This window comes from Ambystoma mexicanum, chromosome 7p, assembly GCF_040938575.1.
Source record: "Ambystoma mexicanum isolate Mex_15411 chromosome 7p, UKY_AmexF1_1, whole genome shotgun sequence".
Taxonomy (NCBI): Eukaryota; Metazoa; Chordata; class Amphibia; order Caudata; family Ambystomatidae; genus Ambystoma; species Ambystoma mexicanum.
In genome coordinates, this window is record NC_090939.1 from 142,496,033 (window position 1) to 142,508,174 (window position 12,142).

At 46.1% G+C, this 12,142-nt stretch overlaps 1 protein-coding gene across 1 annotated transcript in view; it reads right to left on the reverse strand.

The window, feature by feature from the left end:
* Positions 1 to 720: 720 nt before the first annotated feature.
* Positions 721 to 12,142, reverse strand: part of B4GALT4 (beta-1,4-galactosyltransferase 4) — a 316,340-nt gene continuing 304,918 nt past the window's right edge. The window contains exon 7 of the mRNA XM_069635928.1: positions 721 to 1,530. Coding sequence (XP_069492029.1) covers positions 1,389 to 1,530 — 142 coding nt within the window. The 3' untranslated portion in view covers positions 721 to 1,388. The remainder of the gene's footprint in view (positions 1,531 to 12,142) is intronic.

Genomic DNA, 12,142 nt, shown 5'->3' on the forward strand with positions numbered 1-12,142 from the left:
GGCCAGAGGTGTGTCGGATATACAGCCTGAAACTATCGGATTTCCACCTCCCGATATCCCTCATTTCCTCCTCCCTTAGCCCTTCGTCATGCGTGGACGTTGCCGCCCCAATTCTGAATGAGTGGGCTGTACATTTCCCATCAGGCAGTTTTGTTTTCCTTAACGGCATGTTGAGTCAGTGGAGTCCTGTCCTAATGCACAAAGAAGTAACCATTTGCTGTCAGTCTTATCTGTAGCTAAGCCCTTGTTATTGTCAAAGGACAGTAGTTGCTCGACTCCCAGTTTGTGCAATGCCAACTCCTATACCATTGAGTTGGCTTGAATTACACTTAAATAACTGAACCACTGGTTCGCTCTGTTGAGTGTGCCGCCGAGTACTGGCCAATTTAGTTCAGATATTTTTGGACCAGTAGATAATTGGGCCCAGGGAGCAGGCCCCATTACCAGCCAGCACCCACTGAAGATTATTTTGCTGCATGAGAGCATTTTGTTTCCTTTCTTTAACTATTTACCTTATGTATACAGTCCCAATTTCCTTCTTCACAAGAACAAACCACACCTTTTAGACCATTACACGTCACCATCTCTGTGTATCGCATGGTTTAGGGTGGCAGCCAGCCCACTGATGAGGCACCACTTGGTAGCTCAGCATCCACAACCGGTTGCCTTTCTCTAGGGGTAGGCAACCTCAGCTCTGCTTCACTCTGTTGAGAATTGCTCTCACAATCAAATTTGTTTTAATTTTCACAGCTATTATACAAACACAGATAAGCCATACACAATTTCTATTTAAATAGGAGGAATTCTACAGATTTTCTATTACATTTAAGAAAAATTGGTAGGTATCCATCCAGCATGTTGGTATTTAGCATCTGGATATAGAACACAAGAGGAAAAAATAAAAATATGTATTTCAGGTTTGCCATATCTAGCTTATTATTAATTTCACTTAGGAAAATCTCTTGGTCGAGGGTTTAACGAATAAAAGGAAGATCCATTGCTGGGGAGACCAAGGGACGAGAGCTTGAGCACATGTTCTATAGTGCGGAGATCACCTCCTTACAGACAGACGGATTTTTGTTGAAATGAGGCCCAAACAGATGTACGTTGCCATATTTTCCAACTATACATCCGCAGCGTAGTCATGCTGGCAAAGCTCTAGGCTTGAGGATGGCTGCACTGCCAAGGAAACTCCAAAGCAATCTCAAAAATCGATGCTTAAAAGCGTTATGAGCTCCTTAACCTTTTTCTTGCTATCTTTAGTTTTCCAGTACTCCTCCGGACATAAATCAGGAAGCCACTGGCCCAACAGTATCTTCCGAATTCCCCGGCGACATGTCCTGCCAATACAAGCTCCACATTATTGCCCTTACTTCGTTGAAAGGGTCTTAAAGTATCTTCGTTGAGTCACTGAGGTCTGCTGTGACGTTGATATATAGTGGATTATGTTCTATGGTGAGTACCTTGTAGGAGCAAGTGTTCAGTCCATCCGATTGCCAAACCTTGGCAACCCTCCTTAAAAGCTTCATCCTAGGGGGAAAGGGAAAAGGATGACAAACCATGGTGTTAGTACTCTGAAAAAGCTTAATGTGTGCCACAACCATGCAAGCATGCGCCATGTCCAAAACGCACAGAGAAGCAGAGTTCTGTATTCTGACCAACTCCCAGTCAGAACCATAGTAACTTTACCTTAACATTTACAAGGACATGGGGAATTGTGTTGCAGTGGTGTGCTGAGAGTCCACACAAATTGTGGCAATACTTGCATAATGCAGAGGGCAACAGCGATCACAGCTGTAAATGTCTGCTAGAATGTTTTTTTTTATAAAGTCCAGCTATTTAGGACTTTATAAAACTATGCCCTGGGCAATGCAGAACTCCAACTCTTAGTATAGGTCTGTATCACTCAAGGTATCGTAGTGTGGCAGAGCAGCCAGGCTTATTTTAGGAGGGAGAAAGAACTGTAGGAAGGTACAAATATCTTATAGTTTACATATGGTCCAAAGAAATACTTACACTCTAGGAGTTATATAGATAAAACCATTATTTCTACATATACACACAGGCAAAGACAATTCTTTAGAAAGGCAAGTACTATCATAAACACAGAATAAAACCAATAAAATACTTCTGGTGAGCAAACAACAGTGTAAAAGACTGTAGAATGGCAGTATACAATTCAAGGTAAGTAAAAACCACTTGTCGTAAACTTTGTAACTTGTTCTGTATCCCGACAACCTAGGTAACTATTGTCCCATCACCCATCTTCCCTTCCTGGGTAAGATCATTGAGAAAGCGGTATCCGCACAGCTACAGCAACACATCAACACAAATCTCCACCAAACCGGACAATCCAGATTCAGACCCAGATGCAGCATGGAGACAGCAACCATACAGGTGGTCAACAACACCCTCGCCATCCTTGACGACGTCCTCCTCTGCCTCCTGATTCTACTTAGCCGCTTTCCACATAGCAGACCACTAGGCGCTTATGGACACCCTACATCGACGCATGGGGGATCAGCAACCTTGCCCTACGCTGGTTCAAGCCCTACCTCGCAACCGCAAGCATTTTGTTCAGATGGACTCCTGTAGATGGCCAATGCTACCAATTCACCTCTGAAGTCCTGCAGGGTTCCATCTTCTCCCCAGTGATCTTCAATGTATACATGGAGCAGCTGGGAGCCCTCCTAGTCACACACAACATCCACATCCACCAATAGGCTGATGGCACACAGCTATACCCCAAGATCGACTATATCAAGGACATCCATGGGCTCAAAACCTACCTCTCGCTGATCCAGCCTTGGGTGTCCAGTGCATACTTGAAACTGAACCCCTCCAAGACTGAATTCATACTCCTCACCAACAGCATCGAACACCAAGACATACAGACCTGGCTATCAGCCATGAACTCTGAGGGCTTCACACCGGAGCTCACCTCTTATGCCAGGTCCATCAGGTTCCACATTGACAAACACCTCTCCTTCAAGACACACATAGCTAGGAAAACTCAGAGAGCTTGATATCAGCTCTCCCTCCTGCAAAATGTCAAGCCCTTCCTCCAACCAGACAGCTTTAGATCCACCGTTCAAGCACTGGTCCTATCCCACCTGGATGGGGGCAATGCACTCCTCGAAGTCCTCCCCGAGCGCCTCATTAAGGGTCTATGCAGATACGACTACATCACCCTGACCTCATCGACCTTCACTGGCTCCCACTGCACGCACAAATCACCTTCAAGTCTTGCTGCATCATCTATAAAGAAGTCACCCTCAAGTCACACAGCTATCTTGCAGAGAAACTCTGCTTCTCCGGTAGATGGCGCGCCACCAGAAGCCGGGACACATGCAGACTTTAAATCCGCTGCTGCAAAAAGGAAAGAACCAGAAAACAAGCCTTCTCTGCCTACACCGTAAGACTATGGAACCTCCTCCCTCTCGGCATCAGACTCTCCCACCACGCTCCTACAATTCAGAAAAAGAACTCGAGACCCACCTCTTCAAGGAGTCTCTCTCCGGCTCAACACCTAGGACATCACGTTGCCCCTCACGCCACCCGGCCTGCTAGACACCACCTGTCCCTCTCCCCCCGCCAACAGGTACCCTCATCTGTCCCCCTCTGTACATCTGTTCTGTTATTACTGAAAAGCGATCCGTCATGCATCTGTATTGGTTTATACCTCTGTAAAGCGCTCTGTTATGCATCTGTATTGGTGTATACCTCTGTAAAGCGCTCTGTTGCTTCTCAAAGCTAGGTCCGCGCTCAATAAATACCATAATAATAATAATCAGTTTCAGGAATAATGCAGTTACAATATCAACATTAGCAATTAAGTACTTTGCAACACTTGTAATCTTTTCTTCACAGGGGCCTGTAATCTTTTCTTCACGACGTCCTTCCATTTCTAGACCCGAGTGCTCTCAGAGGCAGAAGGTGACACTGGTGGTCCAGTGGCCAGCTGTAGGCAGAACAGGAGCAGGCACAATTATAGGAACGTCAGAGTTCCAGAGGATTTTTTTTCTATAACAAGTACAATACTTTGTAGTTGGTAAAAGGGGTTCAGGGACTTGGTAGAAGGGTCCCTAAATCCTCGCCAGCATTGGGCCTGGGCGAACAGGTATGGGCCAACACCCAAATGTGTGAATCTCCACCCTAACTACACAGGAGCAGCAGAACGATTCTGAGTTAAGTATTACCTCGAGTCTCACAGTACCTCAGCAGTGAAGAAGATGATGCAGGCGGACACCCTCATGACGCAGCAACTACAGGACCCAGTCACCTAATTCTTGGTGTTCGGATGAAAGAAAGGACACGGCAAGGGATTTTGCAGCAGAAGTTGTGTTGGAAGGTTCCCAGCAAATGATTAATCGTTGCTTCTTGTAGCTCTGTGATTTTGGTGCCCTTTTAAAAAAGACACCACATGAACGGTTGTCATCCAGTCGATTTGCCTCGCTTTCTCAGTCCAGCACTCTGGTGAGGGGACTTCAAGGAGTGCAATCTTGCCTCTGGAGGTCCGGAAGGAGCCCACCAAAGTTCCACAAAGATTCAATCTTCGGAAGACGATGCACTACACTCAGGCTCAAGGGCCCCGGTTGTTGGCGGTTTGCAGCTGAGAAAGGTCACAGCTCATCGTGGGATGGCTCGAAATTCAGATCGTCTTAAGACTAACCCGTCCCACCAGTCCAGGGGAGTGAGATGTTCTCTTTGGAGCTCCTATGTCGCATGGAAGAAAGGGTCAGCACATCAGCGGTCACTCAGCAGGCATCTGCAGTCGCTGGAAGTAGCTGCAAGCAATGCCTTCTCTTCATCCTCTTCAGATTGAGTTCCAGTGGTCCACTTGTCTTCAGCCCCAGGATCCAAGCCTTTTATCCAGAAACCCATCCAATCAGCACTCATGCTACCTTCAACTTTGGGGGGTGGAGGGTTGGCTGTCCTTTCAGAAGGAACTGGTTCCAGGCAGGCATGCCAGAAGACAAAGTCCAGCAGCGTTTCAGACTCCTCCCCTGCTTCCTGTCTTCATAGACACTTTTGTCTTCAACGGGAATCCTTTGTGAATCCTGCCGAGGCTCCAAAGTCAAACCAGGACCTCCCCCACCCAGCACGGCAGAAGAAGGACCAAGAAAGGACAAAAACACGAAATGGCAAAAAAGGGATACGGTCTAATTTTATTCAAAACAAACATGGATGGTATGACAAAAAGTGGAAAATGTGTTTACTGGCAAAAACAAAGCAGTTCATGTTACTGACTAGAAATATTTACAATGTATCTAGTGCAATATTACAAAAACTATTTCACCAACAACACACAAGCCCATGGAGGTTGTGTGGCAGAGGCACTCATTTTGGTAGACACTGCTGGACTTGCTGGGTGGGCCACCAATAGCTACCCTAGTATTCTGGCGTGCATCTTTCAGGTCAGGGTGCATATCCCAGCCAGCCGTTCCCTACTCTGGCCCTGGGGACAAATCTGCTGTGGAAAGAAAATTACTATGGCTTCTTGGACAACTTGAAGTAGCAAACTGACTGTAAAACTGTGCTGCACCCTCCTCTAGCGATGTGAGGGCGAGTATGTATGTTCTAAGGTTTAGGGCATATTTCTGATTGACAGCTCTAGACTTACTTCAGGTTAAAGTGTAAACATACCAGGTAAATCACAGTACTTGGGAGTGCATTTACATCTAGGATCTAGGATCTAGGAGGGACCCATGTCTAAATTTGAGGGCATATTTCTGGTAAATTGTGACATGCATTACTTACCGTAAAAGCATTTCTGATGATTGTATCTGCTTAGGTTCACGTGCTGTGCATAGTCCGACATCCAGTGGTAACCGCAGTGTATTGCATCTAGTCTTTCGAGAATCGAAAGGGGACGTCGACATGGGTGTGCCTGTAACACTATCCCTACGTGACGTGTAGTGTACCCAAAATCACTCACGTGTCGAGGTCCCTCCGATTGTATTTTTTCTGCCGTGAGGGAGCCTATGCCTATCGTGAGTGAGTACAGAAAAGAGAAAGTAGTAAGACGGCTATGTTCCTTCCATCCGAGCAGGGAGGAAGGGTGGGCGCATGTGAATCCAAGCAGATACAATCATCAGAAATGCTTTTACGGTAAGTAATGCATGTCTTCTGATGCTTGTTAATCTGCTTAGAATCACATGCTGTGCATAGACTACCAAGCACTACCCGGAGTTGGAGGTGGTTTGTGAGAAGAAACTATAGTGAAAAGATGTCTTAGTACTGCTTGTCCCACCTGAGAATCAGACCTAGAATGAGTGTCTGGGCAATAGTGTTTTGTAAAGGTGTGTACAGAACTCCGGGTTGCTGCTTTGCAAATGGACTCTAAGGGAACATTTGCAATGAATGCTATGGAAGCCCCAGCGCCCAGAGTATGAATGCGCTCTAGGTTTGAAGGGCAGTTCTCTCTTAGCAATAGTGTAACAGAGTGTGATGCATTTGACAATCCACCTTGGAGATTGCTGATTTGGAGACAGGTTTCCCCTTCTCTACCAGCTGCCACTGAAACAAAAAATTGATTTGTCTTTATCAGTGGTTTAGTTCTGTCCAGGTAAAACATGACTGCCCTACGGACATCTAAGCCATGTTGGTAGGGTTCTGGAAGAAAGTAGGCAGTTCTATTGATTGGTTCACATGAAATTTGGAGATAAATTTAGGCGCACATCTAGGGTGAGTGCGCAGAACCATCTTATCTCTGAACTGTAAAGAAAGGGTCTAGAACTGAGATGGCCTTTTAATAGAAGTTATAGCCACTAGGAAGGCTGTTTTATAGGTAAGATCCCCAAGACTTGCTTTATGCATAGGTTCAAATGGAGACCCCATAAATCTGGTTAATACCACATTCAAGTCCCATCCGGGGGCTGGATTAGAAATGGGGGGATGAATTCTCTTGACCCCTTCAGAAAAAGCCTTTTCCACCATACCACCCTCTGTTGTGATGTGGTGTAGGCTGAGAGAGCAGCTAAACGAACCTTAAGGGAATTAAAAACGAGGCCCGAGTCAAGTATGAGAGTCGGGTACAATATAATGTGCGTGGGGGAGCAGTCAATGGGATTGACGCCCTTGGAATTGCACCACATAAAGCGCTTCCATTTGCTGGACAAGCAATATTGGGTGTTAGGTTTTCTCGCTTCCCTAAGTATGTCCATGCATCTCTGAGGGAGTTGCAGGTGTCCGAACTCTATGACCTCAGGAGCCAGGCCGCTAAGTTCAATGTTTGCGGGACAACATGTTGTACGGGCAAGGTAGCTTCACTGGGGGGGAGAGAGATCTCCATCAGATGAGGGAACCAGGGTTGGCGGGCCCACATGAGGGCCTCCAATATCATGGTTCCTGGTGCATCTTGTTGAGTTGGGGAGTCGGGGGGGGAAAAACGTAAACAAATTTCCCTGACCATGTGATCCAGAGACCGTTCCCCTTGGAATGGTTCTGGGGGTAACTGGAGGCGTAGTCTTGGCATTGAGCATTCTCCAGCGTTGCAAACAAGTTGATCTCTGGGAACCCTCATTCTCCGAAAACGTTGGAGACAATGTCTTTGTGTAATCGCCATTCGTACTCCATGGGCAGTGGGAAATCTCTGCTGAGTACGTCTGCCAGAAGATTGAGTTCCCCTGGAACATGTTGAGACAACAGGAACATGTGTTTGAGAGCCCACTTCCAAATGTTCTGGGATAGTTTGGACAGCCCTGGAGAGTGAGTGCCCCCCTGTTTGTTTAGACATGGCCGTGGTGCTGTCTGTGAGGATCAGGACTGTCTTCCCTTGCAGTTGTGTCTGAAAATCTTTCAGTGCCTTGAAAACTGCCAATAGTTCCAACACATTTATGTGGTTGGATGCTATGTCTGACTTCCAAATTCTGTGTGCTATTTGTTGAAGCTGGTGAGCTCCCCACCCTGTGAGAGATGCGTCTGTAGTGAGAGTGGCCTCCGCTGCGGGGGGCGGTGAAGGATTTTCCCTTCAAGAGGTTCTCTCTTGACCACCACCGCAGTAAGAGAACGAGGGCTAGCGAGACAACCATTAGATCGTCCCATTGTCTGCTGGCCTGACACCACTGGCTGTTGAGCCACTCCTGCATTGGACGCATGCGCAAGCCCTCGTGAGGAACCAAATAAATGTATGATGCCATCAGTCCTAACAGTCGCATAGCCCTGCGTACCGTCACTTCTCGATTTGCTACAAAGTGATGGATTTGAAACAACATGTTTTTGAATCTCTCGTTGGAGGGGAAAACGAGACCGTCCCTTGTTTGAATTAAAGCCCCTAGGAACTGCTTGACTTGACTGGGCTCTAAACTGGATTTCTTTTCGTTGATGGCTGAATAAAATGTCTATAGTCCTTTGGGTATTTGACAGGCATGTCTCACAAGAGTCCCCTGTTATGAGCCAGTCGACGAGGTAAGGATAAACCGGGAAGGATAGCCTGCGCAGGTGTGCTGCTGCCACTGCCCGTACCTTCGTAAATACCCTTAGTGATGAGGCTATGCCGAAGGACGGTACTTTGAACTGATAGTGCTTGTCTTGTATCATGAACCTGAGGTATTTTCTGTGTGCCGGCAGCATTGAAATATGAAAGTATGCATCTTTCATGTCCAGTGTTGCCATGTAATCCCCCTTTGTGAGCAGGGGGATGACCTCCTGTAGGGTGACACTACGAAACTTTTGGGGTTTCACAAATGTGTTCGCTGTGCGCAAATCTAGTACAGGGCGCATGGTGAGATCCTTTTTGGATACAAGGAAGTACACTGAATAAATACCCTTGTTTACCTGTGGAAGAGGTACGACTACTATGGCGCCCTTTTGCTGCAGGGTCATGACTTCTTGTAGCAGGATGCACAGATGTTCTAGCGTCAGGCTTCTCGAGCGTGGAGGTCTGAAATGGTGGGACCGGCAGAATTCTATACAGTACCCCCCGGGGTACTGTGACGGTCTTGAGTACCCACTGGTCTTTATTTAGGGACTCCCATGCTTGAAGAAATGTTAGCCGACCCCCGACCGGGGAGGCATGGAAGGTGACCCGGATCTGCGGGCCATTTTTTGCCTGAGGCCGGGGAGCCTCGAGGGGTAGTATTCTGGTCCCTTCCATTTCCATGTCGTTGACCTCTTGGGGGATACGGTGTGGTGTAGCTGGTGGTTCCGTGGGGAGAGGACCAATTATTTCCCGAGCCGCATTGGTTCTGACGGAAACGATGGCCACGAAAGGAACGTCTCGATCCGCTCCCCCCTCCTTGGGGAAGGCCTCTGGGTGATTTGATCCAGGGTCTTGAGCGTGTCATGCTCTTTCTTAGCAGTTTCGAGCACTTCGTCCACTGCTTATCCAAATAGATTAGTCTCTTCCACCGGCTTATTTATCAGTGGAGCTTGAGTTTCTGGTTTCAAACCAGAGTTTCATAACCATGCCCGTGTCTCTTGAGGAGGGTACCTTGAGCCAAGGACCTGCCAGCAGTCTCTGCTGCATCCAAAGTATTCTTTGAAATACTCTGATTAACTTGTCTGCCTGCTGCTACCATGGAGAGCAAGCGAGCTCGCAGTGGTTCAGGGACTTCTTGAAAGGCCCCCCTGTAGCATGGTCCATTGTGCGTCGGCATAACTAGCAAACAAAGTCGAGTGGAAAAAGCTGTAGCAGCTGTGACCATCTTCCCCAGAGCGTAAAGCCTCTTGCACTCCTTGTCAGGGGGTGCCTTCCCAGTTGATAGGGGAAACCCCTCTCCCTTTCTGGTTGTAGTTACCACCAGTGAGTCTGGAGTAGCATGGCCCCTGATGTAAAAAGGGTCAGAGGAGGAGGGTCAAAACTATTTTTCTACTCTCGGATTTACTGCTCTAGTTAGGTCAGGTGTTAATAAAGAAGGGGCCAACCACTTTTTGATAGAGTTTACCAGAGGAATAGTTTGGCTGGCCGGTGGTTTCACTTTTAAGATGTCCTCGACAAAATCAGCCTCTGGTACAGCTTCCTAAGTAGCAATCTGGAAATGTTCCGCTGCTTTCCTTAATATGGTGTTGTACGCCATTTGGTTATCAACCAGGGAGGCCTGTCGAGTCGGTGTGGTCGAGGAGGAATCCATGCAAAAGGCATCAGGTTCTGGTGTTGGATTAGGTGACTGGCAAGGCTGAGGATCACCCAGGTCGGGGTTAGATTTGAGAGTTGTACAAACCCCTCTAACCTATCCTGAATTAACCTGGCTTGATTCTCACTAAATGCATGCCTGCTGCAAACCTGCTATCCAGCTGATCTGTAGTATCCAGCGACCAAAGGTGCCCGTCCAGTACCGGCGACCAGAACTGTCCAGCTGTCTTGCCAGGTGCCTTATTGTGTAGTGACCAGAACCCTTAACTGTCCAAAATCCAAAAACTAAAAAGTGGACTGTGAGCATCAGTACGAACCCATAGTAATTCATAGTATACCTTGCCTTGCTATGTCCTATCCCAATCTCTAAGCTATCCTATTCTGAACCGAATATCTTGTTAAAATTGTCAGTATTATTTGTGCAACCTTGCTTTGATTCCTAGTGCTAGTGCCGATTTACTCTTCATTTTTGTTTTGCTGGAACATAAGCCATTAGCGATTTTGATTAAATTAATTAATTTTCCATAAAGGAAACGGGGTACACCACGTGAAGGGTTACAACGCCGTGGAGATTCACTGGTGACTTTCTCTTTTCCTTAGTCATTAAATGCAGTTTAAGTCAAGTTTGCAATCCATTTTAAAGCCGCTTTTCTGTTTCACTCTGCTCTATTTTTCCAAAAACGCCCCGCTTTCCATCTTTCCTTTCTCCCTCAGTGTAATAGCTAGAGACTTAAATTCATTTCCAGATTGTACCTAAGATATAGAGCTACATCCCAACTAAAAAACCACACTCCAAATCAGTCAATTTCACCCGTTTTTATCAAAAACCGTTCGGTTAATTCCAGGCGGGAATCGAAATACTTGCAAGTTCTCACGTATCATTTTGATTATAAACTGTTGTAAATCTTCCATTCAATTTCGAATTTTATGCTTTTGTTCAATCTATTGCTTGTGATTGCTAGTATCTTTCCAGTGTTGCTCCAGTAAAGAATTGTTTTTGTTCCAAGATTTTTATACACATTCATTGTTTTATTCAGCCATTCCAGAGTGTCATTTTAACATTGCAAGGGTTTCAAATCCGTTTTTCACTCTCATTTGAGGGAAAGTTAGATTTGAATTTCGTTTCCAGATTCATATTCCTAACTGCGTGCTGCTTCCTTATATCCATTCAGAAGTGATTATTTGTGGTTTGGGGGAACATTACATTGGGAAATCCTAACTTGAGTGCTATCGTTCCGAAAATCCAAAAGTGTTTCCATTCCCTGGTGTTTTCTATCTGCGTTACTAAAAGGTTGAATTAAGTGCATTGCCTACATTCCTGTTGTTATTGTCATCACATTGGTTACTGCTGCCCCATTTATTAAAACGTGTATGATTTCTTTTGAATTTTTAAATAAACAAATATTACCTTTACCCACCAGCCTGGTTCCCGGTCCATCGTGACCCGAGGTATTTCAAAAGGGGGTGGGATATGAGTTGTGTATCTCTCAAATATTGAATCTATATATAAATAAGCATTTAAGTTGTGCGCTGCATACTAGGCTGAGACCAGGGTGTGTCGCCTGATTGAAATCCTTAACACCCCCCACCCCCAGAGGTGTCTAGTTTGCTGCTAGAAATTCTGAGGCTGCAGCTCCGAAGGGGTTAGTGGGCTTCACCAACCTCCGCAGGACAGGTAAGCTGGGACCTTATATTTCTACTTACTGGCAGTCCAGAAAAACCAGTACGCAGTTTATGAACTAGAATATCCCTTAACCTTGCTCTGAGCAGGACACGTCTGTGTGTTTGCGCTAAGATATTCAATATCGAGTGGCCGTCATGGTACAGGGAAGGATGATTATTATTCATTGTACCATTCTGCTAGACAGCAAAGTTCTACATGATGAAGTGAGTTCTAATTCTCCGACAACAGAATCCACTGCATTCTTGCAGACAATCGCAGAGACCTGCGGAAACATATGGGGTGTGGTATTTTGCCTTTGAAGTAGTTTATCTTAAACCTGGCACACTTTTGTATTAAAGCTGTGATAAAAACTTCCCAGAATAGCTGCTGGGTGCGCAATATAG